A 12,529-nucleotide genomic window follows, 5' to 3' on the forward strand; every position below is an offset into this window, starting at 1 on the left:
TGCTTAGTTTAGTTCTTCTCATTAGCACTCGTTTAGTCTAATTGCTTTCATTCAATCCAGTTCACTAACGTTTTTCTCGAAACCAATATCTTATGAAATAAAAAAGAACTCAAAAATCGAATCTCTTCTCATAATATTTTGTTCATTTCTCCATTATTTTGTATCTAAACTAAAAAACAAAACAAACTGTCATTCGTTCGCCCATTCGTATAATACTAACCTCCTACTATTACTACTACTACAAAAAAAAACTACTTCTACTACCACTCCTCGTAACTCGTAACAAAAAAAAAATCACACAAAACTAATAATTAAAATCGGAATGGTATCGAATGAACGTACAGTATGATGAGGAGACAACTGTTACGCCAGATTCGGGTAAAGATAGTAAGGAAGTATTGCACAGTGTTACATATCGACCACCATCATCGGGTGGCCCTCATACACCTCATAGTGGCCATCCACAACACCATAAGTCAACAACATGTTTGGGTGGATGTTCCGATCGCAAAGGATCTACAGTAAGTACATATAGATTCAACAGATGTAGATACATAATTTCCAGAAAATGGAAAATAAAACAACAACAACAACCTAGTAATCACATCTTAAAGTTATTTCTGATGCACCATTCAGCACTATATGAGATGAAACCCCATTAGGAATTGATTATGGAATTTAAGGATTTAATCAAAGTATTATAATTTAAGTTTTTAGAGGCAATAGCAAAACGCAGACCTACAAAGAAAATTATAGAAACAATTTTAGTATAAGAGGCGGTTAACAAATTTAGAGATCCTAATATTTATATATAGAGCAGAATAATTACCAGAAAAACACCCCTACACTGAAATCGGTCGATAACAAATTTTGTACACAGGAAAGTTGTAGATAACTACATTCCTACTGAGAAAAAAGTCGATAATAATGCGTATGCTGAGAAATATTATCGCTAACAACATTACTTTTACATTGACCGACGCCTTTTTATATCGACAACAAAGTTTTTCTCGATTAATGTTCCATCTTTTCCATTTAAACAACATTCCTTAACAAATTTCTACATAAAACTTGTCGATAAGTATATTAATATAAAGAAATGTGTTCGATACTAACTTATATGTATGTGGAGAAATATTATCGATAACAAATTTACTATCGCAAACAGTTTTAGATTACACCATTACTATAGAGATAAATTTACTATAAAATGTTTTCTATAAAGATTATTGATATTGGAATTTTCATAAAGATAATTTCTCGATAACAACTTATCACAATATAGTTCTCGTTAACTACTTTCCTTTAGAGAAATGTGAGAGATAATACCTGGTATGTCGAAAAATATAATCTATAACATCTTTCTTATAAAAAACATTATCGATAACAACATATCTACAGAGAAAAATAATCGATAACAACTTTTATTTATTGATATCTACATTCCTTTAGAGAAAAGTTATCGAAAACCACTTATCTAGAGAAAAGTTATCGAAAACAAATTATCTGTAGAGAAAAGTTATCGATAAAAACTTTTCAATAGAGAATAGTTATCGATAACAACTTTCCTGCTAAGAAAATTTTGTCGAAAACAACATATCTATAGAGAATTGTTATTGATAATAATTTGTTTAATAGAGAAAAGTCATTTTTCTGTAGAAAAAATTATCGATAATATATTTTCCATAGAGAATAGATATTGTTAACAGCATTTCTTTAGAGAAATGTTATCGATAACAATTTTTCTATAGAGAACAGTTATCGATAACAAATTTCCTGTTGAGAAAAGTTATCGAAAACAACATATCTATAGAGAAAAGTTATCGATAACTACTTTTCATCATCGATAAAAACTTTCTATAGAAAAAAGTTATCGATAGAATATTTTCTATATAGAATAGTTATTGATAACGGCATTCCTTTAGACAAAAGTTATCGATAACAACTTTTCTATAGCGAACAGTTATCGAAAACAACTTATCTATAGAGAAAAGTTATCAAAAGAACTTATATATGGAGAAAAGTTATCGATAACAACTTTTCTATAGAGAATAGTTATCGATAACAACATAAAAAGTCGTGAAAATTGATCGAAAACAACATAAAAAGTTATCGATAACATAATTCCTGTTGAGAAAAGTTATCGATAACAAATTTTTTATAGAGAAATTTTATATAACAAAATTTCTTTAGCGAAAAGTGTTTGATAACAAATTTTCTATAGAGAATATTTACCGATAACAAATTTTCTGTAGAAAATATGTATTGAGAACAAATTTTCTATTAAGAAAAGCTACCGATAAGTACTTATATATAAAGAAATGTTATCAATAACAAATTTCCGAAAGTGAAAATTCGTCGATAATAACTATTGTATATAGAAAATTAATCGATAACAACTTTTTTGTGAAGCAAAATTATCGACACGAAGCTTTGTTGTCGATAAGAATATTACAACTCGTTGGTGGTCGGTATTATGTATGGGAATTTGTCGATAATTTATTTTCTAAAGATAAATATTCCCGATAACATGTTTACCATAGATGAACATTATCGATAATACATTTTCTATAAAGAAACCCTAGCGATAACAACTATACAAGTTGGAATGTTATAGATTATGTTATAGATTAGCATAGCAAATAAATTTATTTATATACATGGCTAGGTTTCAAATTTAGACCATACAGTAGGACCCTTCGTATCCGAAATAAATCATCACGGTTTTATATTTTTTTTTATTTCAAAACTTCTCCATCAAGGTAGGTAAATTAGAATTTTTTCTTAGATACTAAACAAATCATGTCTCGTTATGTTGAATATAAACTAAATTTAAAATTAAGTCTCTAACTGAATGAAAATATTTGTATTTTGTATGGAAAACAATTAACTTTGTAGTGGATTGTAGCATGAAGCATTCTCTCTAATAAAAAACAAAACAAAAAACTTGTAAAAAAAATACTCAAAACTAATGCCTTGATGTAGATGAAAAAAAAAACAAAAATTACTTGAAACACAAACGCTTTTATGATTAACCAACAAAAAACGGATTGAAATGAATGAAGAATGATGACACATGGCAACTGCTCATTTCTATAACTAAGCAAAATGTCATATACAGGAAATGTCAACTTAGTGTGCTTTTCAACACAAAACAAAAGTTAGCTCCTTTTTTTGAACTACTTTTTCTCTCTTCATCTCTAACCACATACAATTTAAGATTAAAAATGTAATCAAGTAACTCACCCCAAATCGTTGTATTGTGAAATGAGAAAAATGCCAAGATAATGATGCTGTAACTCCCTCTCTCCCTCTCTCTCGAACACTTTTATAGGGAGCAATAACGTTATTGAGAGAGAACATCATTATCTCCGCATTAGATTTCGTTTCGATATTTGAGAAACTAATCGTAGAGCAGTCATCTATGTTTTTTCAGTATTCGATTAATTTGGCGGATGAGGCACGCGACAACCACGCCCAGCAAATCGAAAGGGCGGAAATTGCCAATCTGGTGCGCAGTCGCATGGAGTCGTTGAATTTACCCACCATTGATTATGATGATGTCAGCGAAAAGCGCAACCATCTCTCGTATGTGATAATCAATCCGAGCTGTGATCTTAAATTAGAAGAAGGCGATGTAATGTGAGTACACTCTCTCTCTCCCTTTACACACCTAACAAATAATGATTTCCTTTTTTACAGATATTTAGTACGACCTTCACCCTTCTCAGCCCAGAAAACCTTTGAACGTCATAATTCACGACGCAAATCAAACATATCATTTTGTTCCAACATCAATTTGGGTGCGGCCTGCGGTCCCAATGTCGGCCCAGTGGGTGTGGGCGGCAATGCGGGTGCCGGTTCGAGACGTGGATCGGGCATGGCTGGCCTCAATCCCATGCAAATGCAAAGTGTCCAGACATTGGCCGGGTATGCTTCGCCACGCTGCACGCCGCCAATACAACAAATTAAATCCAATTCTCTTTCTCTACCCGACAGTCCTACGGTTGTTGGCTCGCAGCGCGGACGGAGTAACTCATTACGGGTTGGCTATAATTAAAAATTCCACACCTATGTTTTTTTCGTTTGGTCTTGTTTCTTGGCTTTCGTTTGGTTTCGGTTTTTCTTCTGCTTTGAATTTTCTACGCAAGCTAATGTGCGTCTGTTTGTCCGCTTTCGAATTTAGGTTTTGTTTTGTCTTCCCGTGTTTTGTGTTATCTGTTAAGGACCTGTGTGTATGCAGGTTAATTAGTTTGGAAACAACATTGCAATATTGCTGATCATTAAACAGTTGCCTTATTTCACACAGTTCCTTGGCAGATAAATGTGTTTTCCACCAAAAAATTCTAAACTTTTTGTTGAGTTGTTTTTTCTTTGTTCAATGCTAAGCATATTTTTGTATCAAAGGCTTCATTATGCTATGTTTATTTTTGTAACTTAAATTCCATCGCTATATTTCCATACGAAATTCGATAATTAATTTTGTAAAAGTGATCGATAACAACTTTTCTATAAATAAGATTTTTCTATAACAACTTTCCAACGGCCGAAAATGTATTGATAACTTAAAATCTATAGAGCAATGTTGCCGATAGCAACTTCTTTATAGAGAAAATGTACCGATAATAACTTTCATAGGCAATAAAATTATCGATAACAATTTTTTATTAAAAATTTTTTTTAGATAACAATTTTTCCATAGAAAAAATATAAAAATTTCAATAGTATCGATAACTAATTACATAGGGAAAAACCTTTATAACTTATCGATAATTATTTGTCCATGAAGATAAATTGTCAAAAACGAGTTGAACAAGTTGTTATCGATAAATTTTTCTTTCAAAATTAAATTATAAAGCAATGTTATCGATAATAATGATTTTTGAAGAAAAGCACCCAATTTCCAAATTTCGATAACAAATTTCCGGTCGTCTAAAAGAATTTCCGATAGAAAAATGTCATCGATAACAACATGTTTGTGGAGTAAAACTTTTGATAACAACTTTTCGGTAACATATTTTCCATTGAGAAAAATCGATAATAAATTTGTTATTGAAAAAAGTTATCGATAATGATTTTTTACTGAGATAAATTTTCGATAATAATTTTTTTATTGCGAAAACTTATCGATAACAACGTTTCTATAGGGAAAAATTATCTATAATAAATTTATGGATAAAAGTTATCGATAACAATTTTTCTATATATAAAAATTATCGATAATAACTTTTCTATTGATACAAGTATCGATAGCAACATTTCTATCGATACAAGTGATCGATAGCAACTTTTCTATAGAGAAAAGTAATCGATAACAACTTTTCTATAGAGAAAAGTCATCGATAATAAATTTTCTATAGAAAAAAGTTAACGATAATATTTTTCAAGTTTAGAAAAGTTCTCGATAACCATTTGTTTATTGAGAAAAGTTTTCGATATCATAATTTTACTATAGAGAACATTTATCAATAATAAATTTTCAGAGAGAAATTTAACGATAACAACTTTTCTATAGAGAAAAGTTTTCTAAAGCAACTTCTCCATATTTCTATAGCGAAAAGTCATCGGCAACAATTTTTCTGTAGGGAATGTGTATCGATAAAATAATGTCTATATAGAAAAGTTATCGATTGCAACTTATTGAAAGAGAAACTGTATAGATTACAACATTTATATATAGAAACGTTATCGATAACAAGTTTTCTATAAAGAAACGTAATTGATAACAAATTTTATATACATAAAAATCTTCGAGAACAATTTTCTGTCAAGATAAATGATCGATAAAAGTTTTTTTTTTTTTGAGAGAAAGTATATCGATAACAAACGTAACATACATAATGTGATCGAAAACAATTTTTTGTAAAGCGAAAATATGTCGACAATAATTTTAATTTTAAAAGATTGTCGATAATCAATTTCTGTAATGAACTCTTCTCAATTTCTCCAGACCGATGTATCGGTAACAAATTTTCTTCGATGAAAGTTTATCGAAAATTGATTTTCTAAAGAACATATTAGAATTATTCTTTAAATGTAGTGTTGATAATATTTTTTGTTTATTAAGTTTGTTCCTGTGTTTTGTTATTGTTGTAATTTTTTGTAGTAAAATTAAAAATTTTGCCTCAACTCGGCCTTTGCTTTCCTGTAGAAATTGGTAATCGTTGTTCTCCCCCAATTGTGTTCGATTTCTTTTTATTATTTGTCTTACTAACACATTCTCATTTAACTATCACCACTAAAATAATTGGCTGCACTATTTTTTGTACCACTGTGATTGTGTGCTAACTGTCCTAACCCTTACCCCTACAAAAAAAAAAAACTATTAAAACCTAAAAATTTTGGTTCAAAATTAAAAAAAAAAAAATTATCTCAAATATTTTTGGTATTTGAGTTAATTGGGAAAAAGCCACTCGTAATAGAACATCACGATTATCACCACCACCACCACTATGAGCACTACCACCAACACCTCTTGTATGTGTGTGTCTGTGCGGAAAAGGTTTATTGATCAAGGCACTTCTTGGATGGTTACACCAGCTGTGAAGATGAATTCTGATGACAGAGGACATTGTCAGTGCATCCCGTCGTCCATGAGTCATGCGTGTTACGATTTATCTCTCACCACAAATACCGTTGTTGATGTGTTAATGCCATTACATTATTTTATTAATTTGATTGGAAACAAATATTATAGTTTTGTAAATTAATTAATTGTTGACAATTTATTACTTTTAAATTAATTAATTGATGTTTTGAAATTCGAATTTTTCGAATAACTTTCTTAAACGAGAAAAATATCCTTTAGAATAGTTTTTATTTTTGGGTTTCGGACCTTGTTTTTTCTCTCTCGCCCGTTTGTCTTTTAGATCGATAATGATATTCTGCTGCGTCGTTCATCATCACTGCGTCAGGGTTTACCCAATGTGGGCATTAATACGGGTCGCCGAAAATCTTCACTGGAGGAGATTGGCATTAGCCATTTTACCACACTGATGCAGGCCACCAATCACACAAATCCCATTAAAATTGCCTTAAATGGCAGCATTGGTATGGAGGTAAGTCAAGCAGAACAGAGCGATAACAATTTTATATAAATAATAATACTAATAATCGATTTTCCTCAAATGTGTTTCCCATAGAATCGCATTTCATTACAGGTCACACCACCCGAAGAGCCAACACCCATTCTGGGTGTACCCTGTATTGTCCCAAGTGCACAGAGTGGTGGCATCAATCCCTCCTCATTGGGTGGTAGTGGTGGAGGCGGCGGCGGAGGTGGCAGCGGTGGTTCCACCCTCAACATTAACACAGCTGACTTGGCTGGCAGCTCGAATCCAAATAGCCCCCTACAAGTGCCCCAGGATCAATCACAAAACTCCGCTGTGCAATCGCCCCAACATCTGCAGGGTACAATTGTATGATACAACCTTATGTGGGGTCGCAGACTCCGCTCTTCAATATCGAAGAAAAATAAATGGATTTAATATCGAGCCAAACGAGATTGAGTTGACATCGGGGTGCTGCGACCCAGTTTGGACCCAGTGTACCATAGTCGTAGTCTAACAACAAAAACAATAACAATTAGTAAATTCAAAATCAACGATATGTTTATGAATAAAGAATTTAATTTAATATTTAGAATTTAATTTAAATTTATATATCGATAAGTTACAAAAGCGATAACAACAACAAAAGAAAATGTTATTCATAAACACACCCACATACATACACAAAATATGATTTTGTTTTATGTTGTACAAAAAAAATTATTTCGATGCTGTGAACATTTTATAAATGAGAAAATGTTATCGATAATTTTTCTTTAAAGCCGGAGGTTTTCGATAACAACAACATTACAACTTTTCTCTATTGTCAACTTTTCTCTATAGAAAAGTTATTCTCGACAACTTTTCTCTATAAAAATGTTGTTATCGAGAACACTTCTCTATAGAATAGTTGTTATCGACAACTTTTCTTTATAAAAAAGTTGTTATCAACAACTTTTCTTTATAAAAAAGTTGTTTTCAACAACTTTTCTTTATAGAAAAGATGTTATCGAAAACTTTTCTTTATAGAAAAGTTGTTATCGACAACTTTTCTCTATAGAAAAGTTGTTATCGACAACTTCTCTCTATAGAAAAGTTGTTATCGACAACTTTTCTCTATAGAAAAGTTGTTATCGACAACTTTTCTCTATTGAAAAGTTGTTATCGACAACTTTTCTCTATTGAAAAGTTGTTATCGACAACTTTTCTCTATTGAAAAGTTGTTATCGACAACTTTTCTCTATAGAAAATTTGTTATCGACAACTTTTCTTTATAGACAATTTGTTATCGACAACTTTTCTCTATAGAAAATTTGTTATCGACAACTTTTGTCTATAAAAAAGTTGTTATCGACAACTTCTTTCTATAGAAAAGTTGTTATCGAAAACTTTTCTCTATAGATATATTGTTATCGAAAACTTTTCTCCACAGAAATGTTTTTATCGAAAAATTGTTGTTATCGACGACTCTTCTCTATAGAAAGGTTGTTATCGACAAATTATCTCTATAGAAATATTGTTATCGACAACTTGTCTGTATAGAAGAATTGTTATCGATACATTTTCTTTAAAGAAATATTGAAAGTGACAAGTTTCCGTTATACAAAGTAAATTATCGATAAATTTTTCTTATTTAATTTTATTAATTATTCAAAAAAAGTTATGAAAAATTAATAGAACAACTGAGTTGTACTAGTCATCTTAAAACATTAAAATTGTTATTTCATTCGTTATGTTTGTACATACTAACATTTATTATTTTGTTTTAAACTAACCCTGGTTTTATTTGTTACACAAAATCCCTTACGAAAAATTAATAAAAAAATTATTTATTGAACAAAACTAAATTGTTTAAATTGTAATTGTCAATTTTAAAAAATCATACATTAATTATAACAAAATTAAAAAATATATTAAAAAAATATAACTAATTTCAAAATCTGATTTTACAGTTCAAAAAAACTGAAAAAAAACATAAACAAAGTGTGTTTTGGGAACAAAGAAACTGTAGTTAAAAAATTAAAAAAACAAATATTTGAAAATAAGCCTAGAGAAAAAAATAAACAAAAAAATATATGAATAGGCATGATTAAGGGACAAAGAAAAATAGTAGTTACTACAAATACAACACAAAATGTAGATAAAACATAAATGCAAGTTCATTACTATTGGTTTTCACTTTTAATGTATTTGGTTGGGGGGCAATTGGTTAAAAACTTTCATTTAAAAACCTCATAAATTTTATTTTATTTTTTTTCAGTAAAATTGATTCTTTTGAGTTTTCAAAATTTATTGTAAATAGCATTACATCCATTAAAATGTTTTTTTATTTTCGTTTTATCACCTCCCCAAGAAATTAATAATAATGTTTAGAATTAAGCCAAAAAGCATTAAAATAAAAAAAATGAAAAAAAATACATTTGAAAAAAAGAAGACGCTTTGGTAAACAATAAATGCTTTACATGAATTTAACAAAGAAAAAAATAAATATGATAAAACAGAATAAATTGTAACATTTCATTTATCATGTTGACCTATATCTGCCACTCTTTATTTTTCCCTAGCTAATACTTTGCACAAAACGGAACCAATTGTTTAAATGAATATTACAATAAGAACAATAAATAAAAATTATTAAGTTTTTAATAAAATAATATTATTGAAAATAACTTTTCAATAGAGAAAAGTTGTCGATAACAACTTTTCTATAGAGAGAAATGTTATCGATAGCAACTTTTCTATAGAGACGGATTATCGATAAACTTTTCTATAGAAAAGAATTATCGATAAAACCTTTTCTATGGAGAAAACTTATCGTAATAACTTTTCTATAGAAAAAAAGTCATCGATAAAATTTTTTCTATACAGAAAATATATCGATACTAACTTTTCTATGAAGAAAGGTTATCGATAATAGTTTTTCGAATGAGAAACTTTATCGATATTAACTATTGTATAGAGAAAATTTATCGATAACAAATTTTCTTTGGAGAAAAATTATCGATAATACATTTTTTACAGAGAAAAGTTATCGATAATAAATTTTCTATAGAGATAGGTTATCGAAAAAAATAACTTTTATGTAGAAAAAAAGCTATGGACAACAGCCTTTCTATGGAGATAAGTTACCGATAACAACCTTTCTATGAAGAATAGTTATCGATAATAATTTTTCTATAGAGAAAAGTTATCGAAATATTTTTTTTGATGGAGAATAGTTAACGACATTAACTTTTCTATAGAGAAAATTTATCGATAGTAAGTTTTCTATAGAGAAAATTTATCAAAAGGAACTTCTCTATAGGGAAAAGCTATCGATAATGACTTATTTACGGAGAGAAGTTATCGATAATAACTTTTTTTAAAGAGAAAAGTTATCTATATAATATTTCCATAAAGAAAAGTTATCGAATAAATGTTCTGTAGTGAAAAGTTATTTTTTTGTTATTTGAATTTTGCCTTGTAAGGGCAGTGATCATTTGAAAGTAATTTTAAGTGGTTATTTATACTCTTTCGAGTCGAGCTTGATGATCAAAGTTTTGCAATTATCGATAAAATCTTTTCTCTAGACATTTACAATTTTTTATAGATATTTACATAAGATTTGCCCTTGTTTTCGTTTCACCAATTAATTGGATCAAATGTATTGGTTCTGATAACCTCTAACCCCTTCTCTTATACAAAAAAAAAAAACAATAATGCCTTGTTTTCCGCTAAAAAATGAAGAAAATCCAAACAATGAAGATATTATAGAATAATATAGTAAAAAATTAAATAAAACACAAAATCTGTATATATTCAAAATTCAAAAAATCGGACATGACAAAAAAATCTATGTCTCTTTACTGAACCTTTGTAGACAACTAACAATTATTTTTGCACCTTTGTAGAATATTAAACAACAACAACAACAAAAAAGCTGAACCCTAAATAAAACAATTATACGACAAAAAATTTGGATTTTAATTTTCAATACCCAATAGGAAAAAATAAATACACAAAAATAAACCCATTATTGAGAAAAAAAAACAACTATGTACAAATCTATAAATAAAAAATAAATCTATTAAAAAATATAAAAAATGAAACAAAAAATAAATTTTAATTAAACAAATTGATTTAAATTGTCTTCGTTATTAATTTAAATATTTGTTTTTATTTCCTAATTTCATCCTTTTTTATATTTCTATACAAAATAATTTATTAAACAAACATTACCTCTGTTTCAATATTAAAAAAATATCTACTTTTAAATTTAATATTTTATTTATTAATTTTTTTTATTTTATTTTTTAATGTTTTTTTATTTGAGTTTCCATTTTTTAAACACAAATTTAAAAATATATATATTTAAAAAAGAAACTAATATAACAAAAAACGAAAAACCCCTAGAGAAATGATATAAGAAAATGTAGTTATACGAAATGAACGGGAAAATTGAAGTATATATATATAAAAAATAGAATTATGCAAGAATATTAAAGTAAAAAAAACAACTAAAAAAACAAAACTGAAATGACATTGTTCAATAATGAAAATAAATAAATTCTAAACTAAATATTCACTTTGTTTTATTTCCATAATACCAACCAGAATCTCAAGAACACATTTTTATTGATAAAAAAATCATACAGGACCCCTAGGACTATGGTTGATTTTTTCTATATAAAAAACTGGTCCACTGTGGGTGAATTTTTCTATAAAAAAATATTACACAGGACCCCAAGACTGTGGGCATTTTTTTATAGAAAAATATCATACAAAACTCCAACACTGTAGGAGTTTTTTTTCTATTTCAAAAAATCACACAGGCCCCCTAGGACTGTGGTTGATATTTTCTATATAAAAAAATGGTCCACTGTGGGTGAATTTTTCTATAGAAATATATTACACAGTACCCCAGGACTTTGGTTGTTTGGACCCCAGGACTGTGGGTGCTTATATCTGTAAAAAATCACCCAGGACACCAATCAAGAAATCAAGAAAAATTCATTCTTTAAAAAATTATTTTTTTCTTTAAAAAATAAACGATCTATTGGCAGTTGAAAAAATATTCTTTAACTAATTCTTGCCCCTCTTAAAACTTGGATTAATATTCCTAATAAAGATCTCCAGCCTATTGGTACAAAAATTTCCTTAGGAAATCCATTCGTGTTGTTTTTAGTAAAAAATACCATCTTAACAATTTTTTCCTTGTAATTTATTGATACACATAAAAACTACATTACTTCCCCTATCCGATAGTGAAAGTTTCATTCAAATATCACCATTCGTTGCCGAGTTATGGCCATTTGAACTTGACCCTCTGTCCAAAATATAGCGGCTACACGATTCTGTTTGCCTGGTACGGCAAATGGGAAAACTGAAGAAATTGCAATGCCACGAAAACAGAAAAATGCAGAAGTGCTGCCAAATTGTATGTTTTCTACTTTCAATGTTAGTTTGCGAAATTCTGAGCATACTTTTAGGCGTTGCAAAAT

At 28.8% G+C, this 12,529-nt stretch overlaps 1 protein-coding gene across 1 annotated transcript in view; it reads left to right on the forward strand.

Moving 5' to 3' along the window:
* Positions 1-7,530, forward strand: part of LOC133328021 (potassium channel subfamily T member 2) — a 49,852-nt gene extending 42,322 nt beyond the window's left edge. Inside the window, exons 13-16 of the mRNA XM_061536571.1 lie at positions 3,437-3,642; positions 3,703-4,045; positions 6,870-7,058; positions 7,161-7,530. Of these exons, the coding sequence (XP_061392555.1) occupies positions 3,437-3,642; positions 3,703-4,045; positions 6,870-7,058; positions 7,161-7,424 (1,002 nt within the window). The 3' untranslated portion in view covers positions 7,425-7,530. The remainder of the gene's footprint in view (positions 1-3,436; positions 3,643-3,702; positions 4,046-6,869; positions 7,059-7,160) is intronic.
* Positions 7,531-12,529: the final 4,999 nt, after the last annotated feature.

The sequence above is a fragment of the Musca vetustissima genome, unplaced genomic scaffold (assembly GCF_032173495.1).
Source record: "Musca vetustissima isolate MV318-11 ecotype Yass unplaced genomic scaffold, APGP_CSIRO_Mvet_v1 utg293, whole genome shotgun sequence".
Classification (NCBI taxonomy): Eukaryota; Metazoa; Arthropoda; class Insecta; order Diptera; family Muscidae; genus Musca; species Musca vetustissima.